This window comes from Varroa destructor, unplaced genomic scaffold (genome assembly GCF_002443255.2).
Source record: "Varroa destructor unplaced genomic scaffold, Vdes_3.0 BEIS01000003.1, whole genome shotgun sequence".
NCBI classification, from domain to species: domain Eukaryota; kingdom Metazoa; phylum Arthropoda; class Arachnida; order Mesostigmata; family Varroidae; genus Varroa; species Varroa destructor.
In genome coordinates, this window is record NW_019211456.1 from 52,513,600 (window position 1) to 52,534,666 (window position 21,067).

The window sequence follows — 21,067 nt, forward strand, 5'->3', positions numbered from 1 at the left end:
CTGGTTTGCCTGCTGCAGAGCAGAGCATTAAGCTTAAATGGGAACCGAGTGAACGAAAACGGCCTGATCGAAAGCTAGATCAGCATGGCTGTTAAGAGCCTCTTAAAAGTTCTTAATAAACTGTGCGCAGATAATCGGTCGGTATTCTAGTCGGATCTGATGGGGCAGACAGGAATGAGGGTAAGGGATGCGCAAGAGTTCCTACGAGTTAAGTAGTTGAGACAGCTAAGTGAAGCATGGTGGCGCTAGCGATGTTATGCTGACGCCGATGGTGACGAGACACGGAACGGTGAAGCGTGGTTTTCCTCTTTTCAATTTACCTCTTTGAAATTAAACCTAGTGTATAAGGAGTGGTCGTCACTTTGCCCCCTCCAAAAAGCAGGCTTCACATAATTTTGCCGGGCCTATAGGATAATGAGCACTGTAATTTCTGGTTAGTAGGTTAATTTTAGATAGTAGAAACAATCTAGTCACACAAGAAAATTGTGACTTTTATTTATGGACATGGTGAAGACATTAATTATATAGCAAAATCTGTTACATATGTATATAGCAATACGCCACGAATCCATTAGCGTTGCGCAATGGATAGCTTTTTTACGTTTTTATTTGGTGATTCTATTTATCGATTCATTGGACGCCTGACATCCTTGTTTGTATAGCAATAACGGTTGCATAAGCCGTAATAACAATGGAACAAAGAGGAAAGAAGTATTTACTTGAATCATCATTATATTATCGGCCATAAGAGCCTCACCACTGCTGCAGTGGCATTATTAGGGGGCACCAGCGCGTTCTAAAGCGCGTTCCGACGATTATATGTAATGGGTAACACGAAAGGAATGAGAAACGCTTATGCGAGGGCATCCGGCAACGTAAAAGCGTAAAGTGTCGTCGCCGTATGGCACGATCTGTCGGCGAGCCTAAAGTGCTATCATCACGTATCACTGTGCTGATAATCTTTTCAAGCTGCCGCTTGTTCGCCTTTGTGGCGCTGGCTTTCTTGAGTGATGCAGCACGATAATCAGACGGATCTTTTTAAAAAGAAGGTATAAAAAACTATAGTGTTATTGAGTATTGTGCGTAACTGTTGACTGTTCTCTACCGTATGACTGTATGGAAGAGTCCCTGGAAAAGCCTCACTGATTTTGAAGCTCTAGATAAGACGAAATCCATCTCTTCAGAGTTCAGTGGCTCACGAATAGAGTGCAGCTATTCAGAATGGCCTAGTATTTTGATATAGAAACACAATTGAAGAAACTAGACTATATATACATAGTGTAGTTAGGGAAAGGAATAGTTCAGTTTTTCCCGATATTTGCTCGTTGATTGAAAAATATCTCTCTGTAAAGAACTACTGCCAGATGCCTCTAATGCTAGAGCGGTTAAATTTGATTCAGATTATCCGGGTTTATCATACTATTATAGATTGTTTTCCTTCAGATTTTACGTTCAGTGTTAGCCTTTATCGCTTTGTTTTAGTTTTTTTGCCTAAGAATCCAACTGCTAACCGCAAAGGCGGACCCTCGAAAGGGCTTTACGGCGATTACATTCTAAATCTTAGACTGGGTTTCCGCCTAGTGTAAAAGATATTATACTTTCCTTTTCTATAAGCTTTTTCATCTCTGTGACTTTCGTTTTTCAATAGCAGAAAGCTATCGATTGGAACATGTACCTTTGTTCAAAGTGCTTTCCCATAGCCGTATCCTACTTACTCATGGCAAATAGTTCTTTTTGCATCGTGAAAGCTTTTCAAATTTCCTCGCGTGAGACATATCTCTAAAATACGCCTTACTTACTTCTACTGAGCACTGACTTAGAAAGTTCTATTTTTATGTCTCAGCTGTTCTGTCGGCATTTGTCAGTTGGCTGATGAGGGTCCGCAAAGCGTGGAACATTATTGGCAGTGTGAGGCAACGTATTCACTGATTTCTTTGATAGACGAAAATACGATCTTTGACTGTAGTGCGTTGGTTTTTAGACCACGTAAGCTTTATTTATTTTGATCAAACGTATCAGTTATGCCTCTTCTAGAGCTGGTTGCAAGCGAATCGTTGCCCTTAAACAGCAAATCGTGTGAGCATTATTATGTCGGAAATGAACATAACTGAAGTAACAAAAATTCACTAAATCATTGTAAGAGATGCTGGGAACATCCGCATCTCTTTAAAAAGGCTAACTCCTTCAGATCGCAAGCTACATGAGGTAATTTTTCTATTTTTTCTGCTTTCCATTCCAGCTTCTATGTTGAAAATTTTACATCCAGCATCCATTAGATAGATGACCAGCTCCTAGCTATTACGAAACGAATCGTCTGTATGTCTAAGTCCGGATCGGAACTTCAACATGCCCCTAAGACTAGCAAGAAAATACGTTGTTGTTTTAACCCATTTTCGCTGTGGCTTACTCCTACTCTTGTCATTTTGAATAGAATTTCGCGTAATACCTGGCGCGCATTGTAAACGACTTGAACGTATTAAGAACCAACTGAAATGTGAGCTATCTAAATAGACAAAGAACAAGGCCTTCAGTCATCCAGCCGATTAGCTGCAAATTTTAGGTTGAGGTCATTGCGGTAGCGATTTTCACTCCGTAGTTCAGCTTTCTGCGCGTAGGTTCCCATATCGATTTGGTCTGTGTTCATCAAGCTGCGGATCTAGTGCGTCTACCGCGGTGACAGAAGTAACTCTGGTCTAGTTCTCGATTGAAATATACCCAGCGGTGCTTTTGATGGTGAATTCGATCAGCTCGTCACGGGCGTTGTGGGGTGCGCTATGTACTCTATTTTTAAGCGGTTTCCGTTAGCCGTCTGGGGCTGTGCTTGATTGTTTTTTGGCATGCGGCTATCAAAAGGGGGTGTGATCATAATGAAGGCGATGCTATTGACTACGATTTGCAGTAGACAAGAGGGAGGAATCTGAGCTATAATTATGTATAGCACGCTCGTCAAATTGGTCTTGTAATTATAAATAAAAGCGCGCAATTTTTTTTGCCGTACATTTCTGGACTTGGAGCTGCTTTGAGCGTTATTATCTACAGTTGAAACATACTAACAGCTGCAATTGCTGGAAACAAAAATCTTAGACATGGCTATAGTAACGAACAAAAAACAAAATGGAGAAATATCTAAAGAAATATAGGCTTAAATAATATTAATAGGGAACATTTGATGCACCAAATGTGAAAAATATAGTACCTGACCTGGCTAATGCCTTCAATCCTGAGCGGTGCTCAGACCGAAATTTTTTTTTCTAATTTTCTGTAAATAACGAAGTGTAAATCGTTTGCGCGAACTCAGTATTATACGGATAATACTGGATGGCTATTGATAGACGAGGCCATATCTTTGATGCAACGAAACTCTGTTAAAATGCCAGTAAGTCCAGCATTATCACGCACGGCCTAAAGTATTCATGACTGCCTGCGGGCCTTTAATTCCGTACAGGAACAACGTGCACTATCCTCTTCCTTCTACCGTGGTAAATGGCGTGCATCGGGTGATGCAAATAATCGACTAAAAAGTCTGAGCTCTAAGCACTTTTACGCCGAGTACCGAGTGCTTTTGGACGGTTCTCGAAAAAATTTAAACACAACTTTATTGTTCTCTATATTATAAAAGCTCTTGAAATAAGTATTAGAATAATTCGCCTTATAATTTACTTAACGACGAAGACGTATGCGGTTCAACGAGCAAAAGAATGCTATAACACACGAGCCTACAAAACAAGGAGCGGATACCATTGAAACCATTGAGACAGTTGGTCAGGTTCCATCTTTCCTTCATGTTATAAGTATTACATGCAACAGTATCGATTTTCTATACTGAAGGATATCGAGAACTGCCTTCAGGTGAGTCGTCGATAGGATCCATGGAATCTAGCACTTTGAATCATTTGTACTATATGACCGGCTGCTCTTGCCGTATGTAAGCATCTGTACCTCTGTTGCTATTCGCCTTATCGAAAGCGGACGTTTTCGTAATCTAGTTTGTATTTTCTATACGGTATTTACGATACGTAGTCTTGAATGAACCGCAATTCGAGAAATCTGTGTGCACATGGTATTCAGCGTTTGGGACCAGCCCTGCATATGAGTGTAGACCCTGAACCTTGGCATTGTTTGGTCCGCCGTTACCAAAACTCGAGCTTCGACAGTAAAAAAATGCATTAGAAAAACAATTACCGTATCCGTTTGACTTCCATGCACCTAATAATATGATAGGTTCGTTTTTTTGATAATATCATGGAGCCATCTTTTTGCTTTTGTGAAAGATGCTGAAGCATGCGGCAGCACTGAGCGCCATATTCCATAGGGTAAAATAACAGAGGATGAAAGATGTACGTAATTATTAGAGCACAAACGTTCTTGATGTCAAGTTAGGATATCTATCGTACATGGATTCGACCGTTCTGTACAACTTATATTGTTATTCTCGGCCACCTAAAAGTAACATCATAGACAAGCGTTTCTTAGAACAATTAAATAGTAGACAACGCACCTTTCATCTCCGTAAGTCATGTTTCTTTAAACGGTCGCTGATTCCACCTATCGATTTCCACCTATATAGGCCACAATCGGGCCTTTCCAGTTGTTCAGTTGACACTCTAATCACGCAGTGCTAGAAAACTTTTGCACTGCCCTGATCGAAAATAGTAACCCCAATGATACGCTGCGTCTCCGGTCTCGCTACAGTATGTAAGCGTGATCTTCCCTCGCTAGGGAAACGTTTCGAGCAAAAAAAAAAACAAAAAATATCGCCACAATATCCGTGTCATGCTTACAGCATTATAAGGAACTAAAGGTATAGATGTTCGTAGAAGAGTTTGCTATGATCGTTTCTGTGAAGTAGGCTATCTGAACAGCCGATGGATGATCAGACATAGATCCAGTTCATGCTGCTCAGAAACAAGCCCAACGACGCAAAGGGTTGGTGCAAAATTTGAATGAAAGAAGGTACATCGTCTGGCCATCTATCTCGTGGGTAGCCTCTTGCTGTTTAACCTATGTGGCCACACCATAATGCACACTACATATACAGGCTGGACGATTTAGGACATATACTAGGCATACTCATATATAGGCGTATCGCTGTAAAATACACTACCACTGTGAAAACTGCATCATTTCACTCATCAGAGTCCTACTGATTAAATTCTGAAAGGAACTCTATTTCTTTTGCAGTTATTTGTATTTTAAAATACAGATTGATAATCTTTTTTTACCAGTCGTGTGTATAGATCTACTTCAATTCTTGTTTCTGTCTGTCAACGAATTAATATAACAGACTTCTTTGAAATTGAAAAGTATCGCCGACTTCGTTAAGGCCAGCGAGCTATCCTTCGTTCGCCTTCACTCTAACTACGGAAAACGAATTTTTAAAGTTAAATTTGACGTTTTCTTGCTTGTTTTTAGAATGTTGACGCTCAGGCTAACTAAGACGGCGTATAAGTACGTAATACGGCGGTCGGTTTCCAGAGATTGCCGTTGGGTTCGTGGGAAATACTGGCGCATCACATTTTTGGCTTGCTTTTATCATAAAGCAGATACATTTTTGCTGGGTAAGCGCAAAAACGGTTTCTTTAATCAGAAACAGAAGCCCGAACTCAGTAACTGACGACACTTCTGTTCTACTTTTGTTTGTGTGCTGTCGCTCCTTTAGGATCTGTACCAAATATTGTGTTACTATTACAAAGTTGTTTAATAGTTGTTGGTTAGCGTTCTTTTTGCACGTTTCCCTGAGTCCTTAATTTTAATCGTTCCGCGGACTTAAGCCTGAATGTCTCAAATGGCAGGTCCTGCCTGGTTCTCACAGTGAAAGAGAGCGTAGGATAGGTGGCAATTTTGGCAGAACAAGACACGTGGTAGCTTTTCAAAGGAAACCGTGATAATTCAGTGCTAACGTGCTTTTCTATAGGCACGTACTAGCCTAGGTTCGAAATTAGGCGTAAACACACTTCGTGTCAGATTAGGAGCGAGCTATCTGAAGCCGGCACCATCGTTAAACATTTATGGCGGTACCAGATGTAAAACTCAAAACAGTTCTATAAAAATATAAGCTTCAAAGGAAACCCTTTCTTGGGGGGTAACATTTTATCTGTAACGAACTAAAAAAAGCAAGCATATAATTAAAAGTAGCTTAGTAAATTTAACCTAAAAAGTTAATAAAGTTGAAAATTCTGTTCTTGCATCTAAAAAAAGCCCAGCAATTATGAGGGCTTTCGACGAATAGATCCGGCTCCCGTCGTTACGTTTATCATCGACTGTTACACGATTTTGTTAGTTACGTTTTGCTGTAGCTGTCCTCATTGTTGTCGCTATTGATGTCCTAATGTTAATACGCTTCGAAGTTCAGCCGTGAGCAGAAGCAAATGATCGGCTGAACAGAAGAAGACATTTTCGTAGACGTTTTATTGTCTGACCACTGGCAAACGCTCTGGGCAAGCCACTGCGAAGTTCTAGTATCATGGCAGTCCAGCGCATGGGGGCACATACCAACTCGGCGAGCTGGTGTCTTTCAGGATAGTTTGTCCACCGTGGCGAGAGGAAGGCAAAGGAAGGAACCGTTGGAACAGCAGTGAAAGGCCCATATCAGCGAAACACAACAAAGGAGACTGGGTCGAGTAAAAACGAGGTCGTTTCGACTAGATTTGTTTTCGAAATCTCCCCTGCGGCGCGACATGCAACTAAAAGCGTCAAACGTTCAACAGAGGGAAGGAACAACTTGACGGCCGTTTTGCTAGTGCTGTTGTTGCCGGCCAACAATCTTTCTATCTTGAGAAAGCTAAGGGCTCACAAGGACACTGTCTACCATTCACCACCTTGGTCTGAACGAACGCAGAGTAGTAATACGAAGATCTGACAGAAGAGATGCCGCAACGACAACAGCACTCCATTACAGACGAACGAAAAACCTCTGCTGTAACTGCGAAAAGAAGCGGAAAATTTAGTGACAGAAAAACGAAACTCAGCACACTAACGATTTTACCATGTATATAGCTTTGTTAGGGCTCGGTAATACTTCGTTCACTCATGAAGACAATTGGCAGCAGTGGCGATGTGTAATACGATGGTAACAGGCATCAAGATGGCCATTGAAGTCAAACATGTAGCAATGAAACCAACCATAAGTGTACAGAATGGCTTAAATATGTCGAAATGAGAATCCGTATCACACCTGTAACGCTATATAAGCTTTGATTGGGGGGTAAATGTTGAAAAGCCCCAAGATGCAAATTAACAGGAGAAGCTTATCCCTTTGTGTCGGTGTGGCGCCGTAATAGTTTCGTCCTTTTCTCTTGCCAGAGTATCGCGCAGCAATGATGATGACGACGACTCGCTACTTTGTTACTATTTCGTTTGTTCGTATTTATATTGTACGGTTTTCGTGTTTTGTTGTCCTCGACGTTACGAACCTTGTCGCTGTCGAACGATGATGCCACAACAATAACTGAGACAATCGCTCGTAACGCGTGCTTTTGAACCTTGACGCCTGTTTTCTACCCATGGAGAATATAATAATGGATATTCTGCGGCGGTTACAAAAGCTTTTTGGTGGCGTTTCCCGTTTTTTTCTAACCCTAATATATATATATGCATGTAGCAAAAAAAAATGTTATCCATTCAATCCAGTTTTCCAATAACTTACAACATATACATAAGTTTATGCGAGCAAGGCTGCTTATATCTCCTTATAGCAAACCGAAAGCGAACAGTATATTGGCTCGCCCGTTATTATTAGAATAGAATTGTTTAATAAGCCAAAAATCCCAGTTTTGGGGTACAATACAAGAAACAATGACTCATTCTCATTGACAGATGATTATAATACTACTCAACTGGACTGTACGTGTGAAGCACGGAATGTTTCTCTCAATTGTCTGTGTATGTACGTTTATGTTATTTTGTTTAAATGATGGACGAATACTCGATAGTACGCGCACTATATATCAATGCCGTCTATACAACGCTCCAAAATGTTTATTGTGCCATTTCGCCAAATCATAATTAGTCGTGTATTGTAATCACTAGAGGTCGCTTTTTTTCCTCATCTTCTTACAATAGCAGTCGACTACGACGGAAAGCAGAGGCACATCCTACTATGTATGTTTGCGGGCTATCTCCTGTCGTCGTGTAGTTTGATCTAGCCTTCAGCAGACGCCGGATCAACACAGAAGTGGCATCCACTAATCGAACCTACGTCTACTTGTTTGTATGCAAGACGGCATTAAACAATGTGCGCATACCAGTCGGTATTCTGCGTGTGTATGTGTGTATTGAATACGCACAATCATCAGAACTAACACACTTACACATAAAGCGGTAGCTGTTTGTGGGTTTTCCGGCGGGCTTTAATGCTGATACCGTTTGCCGACGCGCAACCGAATAACTGTCAGGGCCCCTTGTCAAAAACGGACTTGCTACCCTGCCCATCTATCGCTGGTGACTCTGTCAGTGACGAACCTAGCGGTCGTGAAGGGACGGGAATCCAAGACCGCCTCATGACTTGATGTCGACCGCCTCCTGCTGCTGCTGTATCATGGTGATCTCATTGAGACACTGTGTAAGTAGGGGGAAAGTTTAGGTCAGCAGCGTCTCGATCTGTGTGTGAGATGTATACAGGATGTAATGCTGAGCGCCTTACTCGAGTCGGCGACCTGGCCGAGATGTTCGTTTACGCCGGACTGTAGAACGACTAAGGGTCTCTTGTCGCTCTTCGGCTGCTTGTGACCGCTTACGCGCGTCCATTCATCTGTCTGTCTGTCTGCTTATTACTCTGGTTTTGTTCAGGTTGCTGCGTCCCGAGAAGTAACTGCGAACGTCGTCCGTATGGGAACTTCTAGTAGAAGAGCAGTACTAGGCGAAGGAAAAAAGGTCTGCTAGAAAGGAATGAGAAGGAGGAAGAAAAGACGCTGGCCATCGGTGTCTGGGTCGATCTCTGCTGCCTGGCGTTTACTGGAAGCTGTTGAATCTATTCGTACTCGTACCTAGTAGAAACGTACTATAGAGATTTAGTTCTGGTTAGTTAGTGGACGGGTGTCACGACTAGCAACAGACGGCTTCTATGGCGCGCTAAATGGCTTCAGTGTGTGATTTAGAAAGAAACATGTGGAAAATAGAATGGGGCTAGGTTGAAAAGATCCGCCGGATTTGAGCCACAAACAGAAAAAGGTAGAAAGAAATGGCGAGTTAGGTCAGACAGATATGGCCGCTCCGAAGAGGTCATCCCAATAGAAGTAGTGAACAACCATATAATCGGGTAATGCTATTTTGGGTGTCTTTTGAGAGCTTTCCAAGCTTGTATGATGTTCGTTTTTGGCTACTCAAAATTCACGAAGCGGCTTTGCATGCGCATGCCAGTTGACTCAAGCTGACTTTACAAGTTTATACGTCATCAACAGAGGAGTTCATTATTAAGCAATACTTTGCCACACTAGCTCCAAGTTAAGGAGGAAGCCATTTATTGTCAGGGGACAGAATAATATAGGCACAATTTTTATACCTATCGGTCTCTTCGAGCAATTTAAGGCAAGATGCAACTGGCAGTTCAATAGGATCGTTTAATACCTTCAGGTAACACTGAAGCGATATTCCTTTAAGAAAATACCATATATACCTTTTCATGCTTTGTTTCTAAGTTTTCTCGACGAAACTTTTTACATACGCTCGAACTTTTGACGGTCTGCTTTATTCAACACACCCATTGTTCATCTCGGTGACAGCTTCAACTCGGATCCTTAACCGCTTACAGACCTGTTTCAGTTTTTCCCTTTGCAATTCTGCGAACGTTTTAGGGATAAAGACACAGGTGGGCGCTATCATGGTTGTACTCTCGCACATACATCTAGTAATCTAACTAGTCTAAATTCGCGCTGCTCGGCACCATAGCTGCTCATCCCAGAGCGTACTTTGTATTCTCGTACAGCCAGTGCTTTATTAATTGGTTTGTATGAGCCGATGCATTACCTTCGTGGAAAACTCATACTCTTTTTTCAGAAACTTCAGCTATCCACGATTGCGGAATATTCGCAGGACACCGATGAACTCCTTTAGCAACGTCCTTGCCTTTTTGGAAGAAGGCGTGGTAATATGATGTCTTCTTTATTGGACTCCACGCTCAGAACATGAATTTTGACGAAAAATTCGCCTCTACCTACAATAGACACACAATTCGGATCGTGAGCAAATCGACGATCATTTCCGCGATTCATGTTTGCGTTGAGAAAACACGAGCCAAAAATCAAACTAAAAAAAAATCGAACTCGGTCTGATCCTTCATTCTTAAGAAAGTAAACTAGCGAAAATGTCTTAGTTCTATGATCTTCAGAGAGCACTTGTCTAACTTGCATGACACATGATGCAGACCTGAGGTCTTCGTAAGCAATTCGTAACATGGTACGCCTGTTCATATCGGATCTTTCTTCACTAACACCATGATCAAAATAGAAGGATTATTATACATACAGTCTCAGACGGCAGCGATTATCTTTAGACTCCCTTTGCGTTGATGCTATACCAGCTGTACGTGATGTGCGAAGAACTAAATAAATGGGCGTTACATGATCGTCGAGGGCATGTAGGTTCACACGAGTGTTGAGACTGACGTCAGAAGTAGGAGATGTTCACGGATCCTTCCAGACGTCCGTAGCAATAAGCTGCTTTTAAAAAAGGAAGAAAGACGGTTGTGTCTGAAATATAATAAATAAATAGGGTGATGACGAAGACGGATCTAATGGAGATGCCGCTAGACGATAAGCTGACACGTGAGACCTCTTGGATTAAGAAGCGGGCAGCGGTGGGGGAAATGTCTAGTCGACCGACGACATGTTGGAAGCGGGTCTCTAAAATGTAACGTGGGAAAATACGGGCCTTAACTGAAATAACAAAGGAAAGCAGTCTATTGCCCTTGCGAGATCGCTTCGATCTTTCTCTTTGCTATTGTTAATAGCATAAAGATCTGCCGCCAGCTCGGTGCTGCTTATAAGCCAATGGGATCGCAGGCGATACAAACACTGGATATCTGGTTTGCTATTTTCGGGTTGACCTAGCAAGTCAGATTTCTTTCTGGGCTGATGTACATCAGGCTGAAACGAGACCGATTGGAGTAGGACTAGAAAGAAACTCCTCTCAATATCAATAATAAGAAACTGGATGTTTTCATATGTGACGCGATACATCGGGCCATTTCTACTGTGAGTATTTGTGCTGTTAGCCAGCACGAGGGGTATTACGCCCACGGCAATAACGGCATTTCCTAAAGAGCTGATCACGCTGAATAGCTGCCAATATGGCTCAGGCAATGTTGGCTTTCTCTTTGTACATCCGGAACTTACAAACACAGATACGTAATATGTGCGCTTATAAGAGCGCAACTTTACGATACGGGTTTCAGTGCTCAACTTACAACTTATAATAGCGCTGCGGTGGCCGGGTGAGGCTGTTGCATGGCTTTCGTACAAGGGTAGTTGGTTAGTCTACAGTGACGCATTTTGTAGGAAGTTTTTCCACGATAAATCGAAAAAAACAAGTGGAGGGAGACGGAAGAACCATGCCGGGAGCCAAGTACGGACTGCGGTAGTTCATGGTTGGCAATGTTGGTTTCATTGTTCGCGTACGTTGTGTGTAGTCGCTTTCAACGTTATATCACTTACGGCGATCCCAACGCGCGTGGTAAGCTGCGCAGACTTGCCAAACGATATTGGCCATACATAGCCGAGTCGAAATCGCCCAACTGTAATGACTCTCTAGTTTCTCGAGTTACGAAGCTTTTGTGTCGGAATAAGCTGCATACTCCGCGCATACGCTAGCTAGCTAGCTAGCTAGCTAGCAGCAGTTCTCCGATGCACGAGGCATAAATTTCACAGCTGTGCTTTATGGCTGCCCGTGCGACAACGTATGCGAGTTTTCTGCCACTCGGTTGCCGCTCGGTGTTTGTAGCTAGTTTGGTACGGTACAACGCGGAGGCCAACTATCGTATCAAGGTATTATAGAAAAACGACGACGGTAATTCTGCGAAGAAAGTGATTTTAGCTACCTCGGTTCGAGTTTGTCTGGTTTTCATAAGGAAAAGATCAACTTGCCTGCATCACAGAATACCGCACACTACAGAATACGGGCTAAAAGATAGGTGGCTGCCTGCGGAAGTTTATAATTATATATAACTGAACACAACACTCAAAATGTATTTCATCTAAACACTTCACGCAGCAGCATCCGCACACTAACAATGTTTTATAATAATTTAAAGGATACGAGCTCGTGATAAATATAAAAAAAAAAAAACAGCATTACCGGTTGTTCGTTTCCAATGAAAGCAACACCCAAGGATGTTTCTTCGCATTTATTTAGCTCTCTTAGCCAATAAATGAAAGGCTAACTTAATAATGTATTAATATTTAAAAATTCATCAGCTGCGAAGTTTTTGTTCTGAGGTGCTTTATGTGTACCGTTATATGTGCGGTATGTCATTGCATATATAAAAATGTCATGCCAAATGGTAATGGAAAGCGGACACGAAAGACAATATGATGTGCATGCAACGTGTCTCCTTTTTGTTTCCAGTCGGGTGCCTGGCGACGATCGCCAGAAACAATGAGTACCGCCCTTCTAAGCTGCTGGAAACTTTGATGATAACGGACGGCCGCTGGGGAAGCAAGACGGAAATGGCGGGTAATTTGAATTCAAAGGAGCCAGCCAAGCCTGCCCTCCCAACAGCACATCGTTTTATTTTGGAACAAACTGTACCTCGTAAACCTTTTGTCCTCTCAACGATCATATAGTCACTAGGACATAGGTTATATAGAATAGTTCCGCTTTATATCTGTAACACATATTAATGCAATAGAATTTGTTAGAAGGTTCTAGCGAATGTCCAGTTGGGCAACTTCAATTCCTTGTTAGACTCATGAACTATCTCAGTGCTCATATCGTGGAAGAAGGTCGCCATGTGAAATTTAGAAATTTCCAAGCAAAGCACTGTCGTACTACGTTGAATTATTTACGGGTAATAGAACCTACACAGCTGCTCATTCTATTGCGATAAAGGCCTCTGTGTTTGCTTCAGATGGACCTCACTTGAATTTCGGTAAGACGCGAGAGTTTAGGACAGGTTTAAGACGTGCACGTCAGGTGTCAGACCAGCTTGTCGCATGTCTACGGCCAAGAACCTCAAGGATCCATGCCAATATAGACAAATTATCTGTTTCGTTCTATAAATATGCGGTGTTGAAATGTTGCTACATAGGAAGATATTGCGCATTCAGCAGTATATCTGTATATCGTTTTTAAGGACTATTGCCTCTAGCTAATAGTCTTTGACAAATTGGGGATACTGGCTTCTTAATAGCAGTGCCAAATGAGAGCCTCAAAATCAACGCGCAGCTACAACCGTAATATACAAAATGATCATGGTTCTTTCGTGCAAAGAAGCTCCAGTCTCATTCAATAGCTGATTCTGCATCAATGCTTAGTATACGTGGGCAGTAACCAGTGAATAAACATATATCGTGAATTAATGAGTGTTTATTTAGCTCAGCTTGGCCCTATTAAGCAGTGTCTCCATCTCTGAGGTCCGCACGCATCGACGGGGACCCGAAGCAAAAGGTTTATATCAGTTAGCTACGATGCAAATTTAACTTTGTGCGCCCCGCCGATATAGCATATATTCAAACCATGTATATTTACATACTTACAATGGGACAAAGTAGAATATCCTAAACTAAACTAATGGCATATGTTATCAACACAGCTGACAAACAGATAACCGGTAGGATTCCTACTCGAAGGAATACCCCTTTGTTTATTGGTAGCTTATAATGGAATACTCATAGATTTACCTCGTAGACACACGGCACTGCCAGCTGGATACCCATCTTGACTACACATGTGTTAGAATAAGTGCTCTAGGAGGCTTTACATTTTACGATACGCCCGCCAAGGCTAAAGTAAACGGTTCGCAGAAACGATTTTACACATTGCCACAACCAGATTAATAATAGCTGAAGAATAAACGAGGATAAACAGATATTTGCAACTCGATCACCTCGTACAAACTCGGATCCGAAGTACGCCAGGCTTCATTGTACTAGTATAAACATACTCGGCAGTAGATCCCCACAAACCACTACAAGGATGCAGGATAAATCCTGTGCTCATCGGACACTTAATTAAATGCTATGCTGGACACGTATGATGTCACAAAAAGACGTGATGCATTCATCAATAACTATTCTAGTACGTATATGCTCTTGAAAAGTTCTCGTTGTCTCAACGTTCGCTTCTCCTGAACAGTTAGCCACTTCCTCGAGTAGTCCTCGCTTACCCCGTTAGCAAAGCGGCAACTCTTTTGACGACGGTATGGTTCGCTTCATATTTTACGTCCAAAAAACCGACTAGTATAAAGTGGCGTGACAACTTGTCGTAGGGTTGGACCTGAAAGGTCACTGCCGGATTTCTGCTCACGCGTTCAGAACTTGTAGTTAGGTAGTAGGAAGAAACCTCGTGGTAGCAGTCAAGTTGAAGGTACAATACGATAAAAAACAGTTGGGGCAGGAGATGTTAAACGGAGCGAGGCGAGAGACTGAAAACGGGGCGTATAAACCTCGGAATTCAAGGAGTTATGCCAAAGTACAAGCTCTGAGGTGGACGACCTGGGCCGTTTGTTATATATGCCTGCTTACCGCGTGCGCCGCAATATATATTAGCGTATACAGCGCACAACCTCGTTTCCTGACTGCGTTGGGCAACTGGTCTGGTGTTTAGCTTGCCGTGGATCGCGGCATGGATTTGTTTTCGAAACGCAAGCAAGCCAATCGTAGGCGAGTAAACACTACAGTGTAGTTCGGACCCAGCTAACGGCACAACAGTACGTAAGCTGTTGTGCTGTTAGCTGAGAAAACAACACGTAATTGTTGTTCGGGGTGATTGGGTCGTTTCTGATTTAGTTCTGCAAGTAACGGTTATGGCCATACGCCGTATGGGAGCAGTTCAACGGACGGATGCATGTGGTAAAGACTTTAGGATAGTGCATCCTTCACTGGAACTAATAGTTCCAATCTCCTATAGTTTGTATGTTCGCGTCTTCCTTCCCTTCATATAACGCCGAAGGCGACTGTCACAAGTCTGGCTGTACGACTTTCTGGCGGTTAGTCGGTCGAGTCGGGTCCTAGAAATCTTCTAAGAAGAGCCACGTGGGAATGAAAAAGAAAGTGGGTGGTGTGATTGCCGTTGATAACCCGTTCAAATGTGCTCTAGCCGAAACGCCTCTGAGCAGCGACGAACGCACAAGCAGGCGCCACATAAACGAAAAGGCCAAAGCTTGCTACCGTTAAAACAAGTGGGCTGCAGCTAGGGACACGATAGTAATATCCCCTTTATACTGGTTTATGAAAACTTACGGTTGTGTAACCTAACCTAAACTAATAATAGTAGCGACAGAAATAGCAACACTCCATTTTGCAATGCGAGATGCCGATTAGGTGACCCCTGTTTTCTGTCCGTTGCACTGATCGACGCTACGTATGGCGCTAGTCGTCCGACATCATATATAGTAGGTAATTGCGTTAATAATATCTGAAGCCCATATAGCTAAGCGTTACTCAGCAACGCCAGAAACTCTACAAATTACAGAAGAGTGCATTTCCTAAAACGAAAATGTAACACATACTATTCACAATCATTCATCTCTGCTTTCTCTGACAAGCGATAAATTAGACTGCTGTACGAAAATGTCACAATAACGAGCTAAATCTGCCCTATATGTATATCTAAGTCACTGGTATTTTATTAAGGGTGTATCAAAGTTCTTGGCGCTGTCATCGCCGCCAGCCGTCCCTAACCAGAGGAACTTATATAGTCCGTGGAATATGGCATTATCTCGTTGAAGATTGCAAAATCGTTACCATTTATTCTTCGATCGCGTAATGATTGTCGAGAAGTCACTATCATCTCGTCTGTCGACTGCAACAAATCGACCAGATAATAGAAGTAAGATAAGGACGTGCGGATACAGACTAGGTCAGCAACCAGGTGTCCTAATAAATCTTGTCATTGATAAAAGAAGTACCTAAGGACAGAGCAGTTCTCATGTGTAGATTCTACGCTGACGTAACCTTTAGTTAGCACATAGCGCACCATTACATTTGTGACAGAACCCGTTTTCACTCTAGCCAAGTGCGCGTACCCCGCAATCGGCTCTAACCTAACTGTTATATATATATATATATACATAGCTTAATTGAAAGAATACAATTAATGGCGCGTCAATGACAGTTCTAATGGAGGCAGTGTATAATTTCTTAAATGATAGCATTTTTGAATATCATAACTTAGCTAAGGGAAAAACGAGCTTAATGTAAAATACTAGCTTGAAAAAAAATTATAATCTAATGTTGTATTGTGATGTGGCCATTGGGTTCTTGCCACTTTGACAGGTCTTTAAAATCTCGTTGTAGGCGCCAGCTCTCAGCTTTGAATTCGACAGACGTAACATACGGACGGTTAAAATGCGCTTTGGGAAGCTCGAAGTAAAGCACTGCTTCGGCCCACATTCGCGTGAATGGATATTAGAAAAAGCAAAGTATTTTTTTGGTTTACAGCAGTTATAGCAGCTAATGTATTGTTGAGTTTTCATAAGTTTGTTGAGGTTTCATAAGTAGTAAATAACTGTCTCAGTGATGTTGTAGTGAGTAGCGTGTTTGCCCGCTAAACTTCAGGGTAGTCTGGATTCCAATTCTAACGTGGATCCACGGCTCGTTTCGTGTTGGAAATCCGCCGTCTGATCAATCCCTAACCGCGGTACCGGACATAGACATTTTGCGTAGTAACTAAACGTACACTGTGTCTGTTTAGGCTTAAAGCTCGATATTCTGTCTAAACGTTGGAGCGGAAAAGACCCCTGTGCAAAACCGCTGGCCTAAGTGGGCTGTTCAGAAACGATGCGGGCCAATACGAGGTGCACTCGTATGTGAAACTTCCATTCAAAAAGCACTAAGGCAGTATCAGCACATGATTACGTCATAAGAAAAAGGACACTTTTAGAGAGATGCTCGCAAAGAGACTACGACGATAATTTAAGTTAGAGTTATTAAACCCAAGAAACAAACTGTTAAGGCTACAAAGCTTCGAACGTTCATAAATTTGTCGGTGGTTGTCAAGCAGTTGTGTCAATTTCCTCACAACAATATCTAAGCGTATCAGAATCGTGGGTGGAAGATACCTGGAAGAATCAGTATCGTGTACAAATGGACACCGCTATAATTGTAAAATAATTTGTTTAATTTTTGGACAAATAAAAGATAACACAGAATGTATTCATAAAAATGTGTTCGTATGGTATATTCTGAGAAGACTGAATCAACCGTGTGTCAGTACGCGGTGACTGGAAAGATCTTCTTTCATATTCAATTAATAGGTATTGTTGTACTGGCCGTTATAAGATCGATCTTGCGGCTCGGAGGTACACGTTCGCTAGGAGAATCGAAGATATAACAGCAGATGATCTTACGTTGTGGTCTAGCGTAGTCTAATGAAGCTCCAGTGCAGCATTAGCTAGTTTTAAGAAGTACAGATAAGGAAATCCGGCAATGAGGACGGGGGAGCGACATCATAGAGCAAGACGAAAAAAGCAGAAAAAGATCAAATGCACTCCCTAGACCTACTTTGTTTCGGTAAAGATAATTGACAGGTTGAATTGAGGCCGGTTTAGGAGTGATTGATTTCTGAGCGTAACTGCGAAGCATGCTGAGTCAAACTGACACCGGAGCCAGGAAACTAAGACAAAGAGGAAAGGATCGTAGGGCGAACGGGGAAGCGGATGTCAGAAGGAGAATGTTGTAACCATAATAGAACAGATTGATTCATTTTATTCGGTGGTCTAGAAAAAGGCGGAAAGGCCTGTGCTGCCTATTGGTAAATTCATACATTGATACACTCGTGAGACGCAATAAAATGCTACGGAAATAATCGAATTCAATCAAGTTAATGATGGAGTCTTTAAAAGGAAGTTTTAGTTAACCAACAATTACTCTAGATACACCGAAAAGCAGTGTTTGGTGATAATTTGAATGTTTTTTTACCCTGACGGCTTTGGTTACTATTTGTCTAGAGAGTTTCATACAAAAGACGAGAGGCTTGTCAACTCGGCATCCATTTTGGCCGAGTTCGTATTGTTTTGTTGTCCTTCTGAGCACTTTATTTTTTTAAGTAAGTGCCAATATCTAATAGGAAATAGGCTTAGAAGAAGCATAAGATACTCTTTATTGAACATTCCGTGTTTTTCGGTATATACATTTAGATGTGTGTGTACATATGGCTGCCAGTATTAGATGCGAACATACACGAGAGAACTACATAAACCGGTTGGTGTAAGCGTGCAGCAGATGGATGCAGTGGCAGGGGAATACTTACGTTATAATGACGCACGCATATGCAATACATGGCCACTGACAGGCATCGTGAACGCCTGCTGCAAAAGATGCCATTTGAATTACCGCTGCTGCTGTTACCCGTCTGCTTCGCCATTATCGTACGAAGTCATTGGAAGGCGTTGTCTGGACCTAGCAGAATGGGCGATACCATTCAGTCATCAGGATGCCACATAGCCGATGAAGCCGTCCTTTGCCTTTGCCCGCATCTACTTTTTTCACGTCAATATTACATATATGTAGTGTATCACCAGACCAACGAAAAAGGGAACTAAAGCTACGTCGTTGTTGTTGTTGCGTTATTGCTGTTGTTGTCATTGTTGCTGATGCTTTAGTTGCCACTTCTTTCTAGATAGAGAATGATGTCAGCTAGCTGTAGAAAGGAAATGGGGCAATAGCTAGCTCACGGATCCTGGGACTCCGTAAGAGCGATTTACTGCGGGGCTGAACGACAAACCGGGACCAGCGACGAGACCAGCAACCCTCTACCGGCTGTTCGCGGTACAAATGAAGACTACAGCTTGTGACAGTGGCGACGAGCACAGGGGACAGCAAGAGGAGTCCGCGGGTGACAAAAATCCGTCCTCATTATTATCTTATCTCGGATCCGTTCATGCAACGGGATCTCAGCAGCTCACTCACATCCTTCCCGTCAGTCAGTTACGAATCTCACGCACAAACGCGACCACACAACGCTTACAACATTCTGCATTGCATAAATGGTAATCGTTGAGGAAGGTCCTCTCGAGGATATGCCGGCCATATATAGCAACTGTATGCAGTCTTATCTGTAGCTAACTACGTGCACCACGTACTGCACGTGTATATGTCTGTTGGTGTGTTTATTCGTGTCGCTCTCTTTGTTCTTGTAAAAGCGCACGTTCGACGATGTGAAACAGGAAGGGGAGAAAATGACGCCTCGCATCGCGGAACGAGTACTTCCGCATTGGCGAAACCCATAGATGAGTTGGACTCTCGTACTCATCATTACCCGGCGTAAACGTTATAGTGTGCAGAAATAGAAGCAGGAGTCCTTCAACAAAGTGCGAGCTCACAGTGATATAAACGACTGTATAGGAATACGAAGAAGAAGCTCGTCTGTATAAGGGAAGACGCATCTAGTGGCAACCATTAAATGGTCAAAGAAGCCTGAAACAATCTTCGGAACAGAAAGAAAAGACGTAGATATTAGCTTTTGCTGAGAAAAATCCGAAGCACGACGCTAGACAGCAAACATTTTGCGGCAGTGCCGACGAAGCTTTCTGCGGTCTACCTGCTAAGAAAAAATGACGCCAGGCTGAAGTGGGTGCAGGCTTGCAAGCGAACATTAGGAAAACGAAGCGGCCGTATTCTAGGATACAGTCGACGGGATCGTGTAGGGTCTTTCAAGCGATTGTAGCGGATGACATCTCCGTGCTTTTTGATCCTGTCAGGCCGTAGATGAGTCCTCCAGGTCTGAATACTCTGCTTGTTCCTCACTGTCATATCAAATTGTAGCATATGCTGGTGACGAATCACTGCGAGCGAGGTACTTTTGCGCTCCGATGCCTTTCTTTGATTATGATATATAATTATTTGTTGATATTATTGGGATTGTTTGTAGAACTATGAGTTAAAAGAAATGAAAGACCGAATTGACATCATGAAATGGTCCGTTAGTCATTCGTAATCTCAAGCAATGCAGCAATGTCTCTATACACGCAATAGTCATACGACTATCGGCCTATTAAAACTTGGAGGCCAAGAGCGATAGGGTAAACTAGCGCCCCGTCAAAAAAAACCGTATTTCCGCGCCAGTCTTTACGTGCGTCCCCCTTTCTTTCTAGCCCACCCGTTTAATCAATTTACTAGCATTTGGCACGGGCTACCGTTATTGAAAGCGCCCGGTAAACATTATCGTTACTTGCGGGTGTAGCAGGCCCATTGGCGTCAATATGAAAGTATCAGGCAATGGCGGCAAAGCAGGCCAACAAATAGCCTACATTCGCTACAATGACGAGTGAGTAAACGGTTAATTGATCAGCCAGTCAAGTCAAGTTAATATGTATGCATTTCATCGCTTTATAGCTAGCTACTCGGCGTCCTTAGGTGCGCCTTATTCGCAATTCAAGGTGTTTGCGAGAGGCTGGAGGAATTAGATACGACTGGTCCGTCGATTATTAAAATAAGGGGCGGCACGAGAGAACGAAGCCATCAATACTACCTTTGTTTTTCTCCTTCTCTGTCTATTTAAACATCTCAACATTGTTGTGGTTGTCGCTGCCCTCGGCGTCACCATTTTCAGGATCCCCTTGTCGATTCGATTTCGAGTTGAAGCCGACGGTGCAGCAAAATGATGCGAAAAAACGTACGATGGAGGCAAACGAAAATGGCCGGAAAGCAAGGCCGCTAGCGAGGCAGATAGATCGCTGGAAAAACCAAACGGTAGCAGCGATAGCCGCTGATACGGGAAAAACACTAAAAGGAGACACAATCAAAGTGTCTGACTGAGATCAATCGCACTAGAGCACTGATGCGGGAGAGAGTATCGGGCCGATCGGAGCGCAATACACGTTTTAGAAAGAGAAACTTCTACACACACATGTATATACACTCAGACAGAAAAACTCATAGATAGTACGTAGCGACGAAGGGAATCTTCCATCAAC

The 21,067-nt window shown here is 42.6% G+C and overlaps 1 protein-coding gene across 7 annotated transcripts in view; it reads left to right on the top strand.

Annotated features, from left to right (window-relative positions):
* The window catches only part of gukh (NHS actin remodeling regulator GUK-holder), a 162,527-nt gene that overhangs the window by 60,216 nt on the left and 81,244 nt on the right, over positions 1-21,067 (top strand). For 2 of the 7 annotated variants that reach the window (XM_086982479.1, XM_086982480.1), the window contains exon 2: positions 5,413-5,558. The exons of the other annotated variants lie outside the window; for them this stretch is intronic. In XM_086982479.1, coding sequence (XP_086838605.1) covers positions 5,414-5,558 — 145 coding nt within the window. In that variant the 5' untranslated portion in view covers position 5,413. The remainder of the gene's footprint in view (positions 1-5,412; positions 5,559-21,067) is intronic. 7 annotated transcript variants of the gene reach the window in all.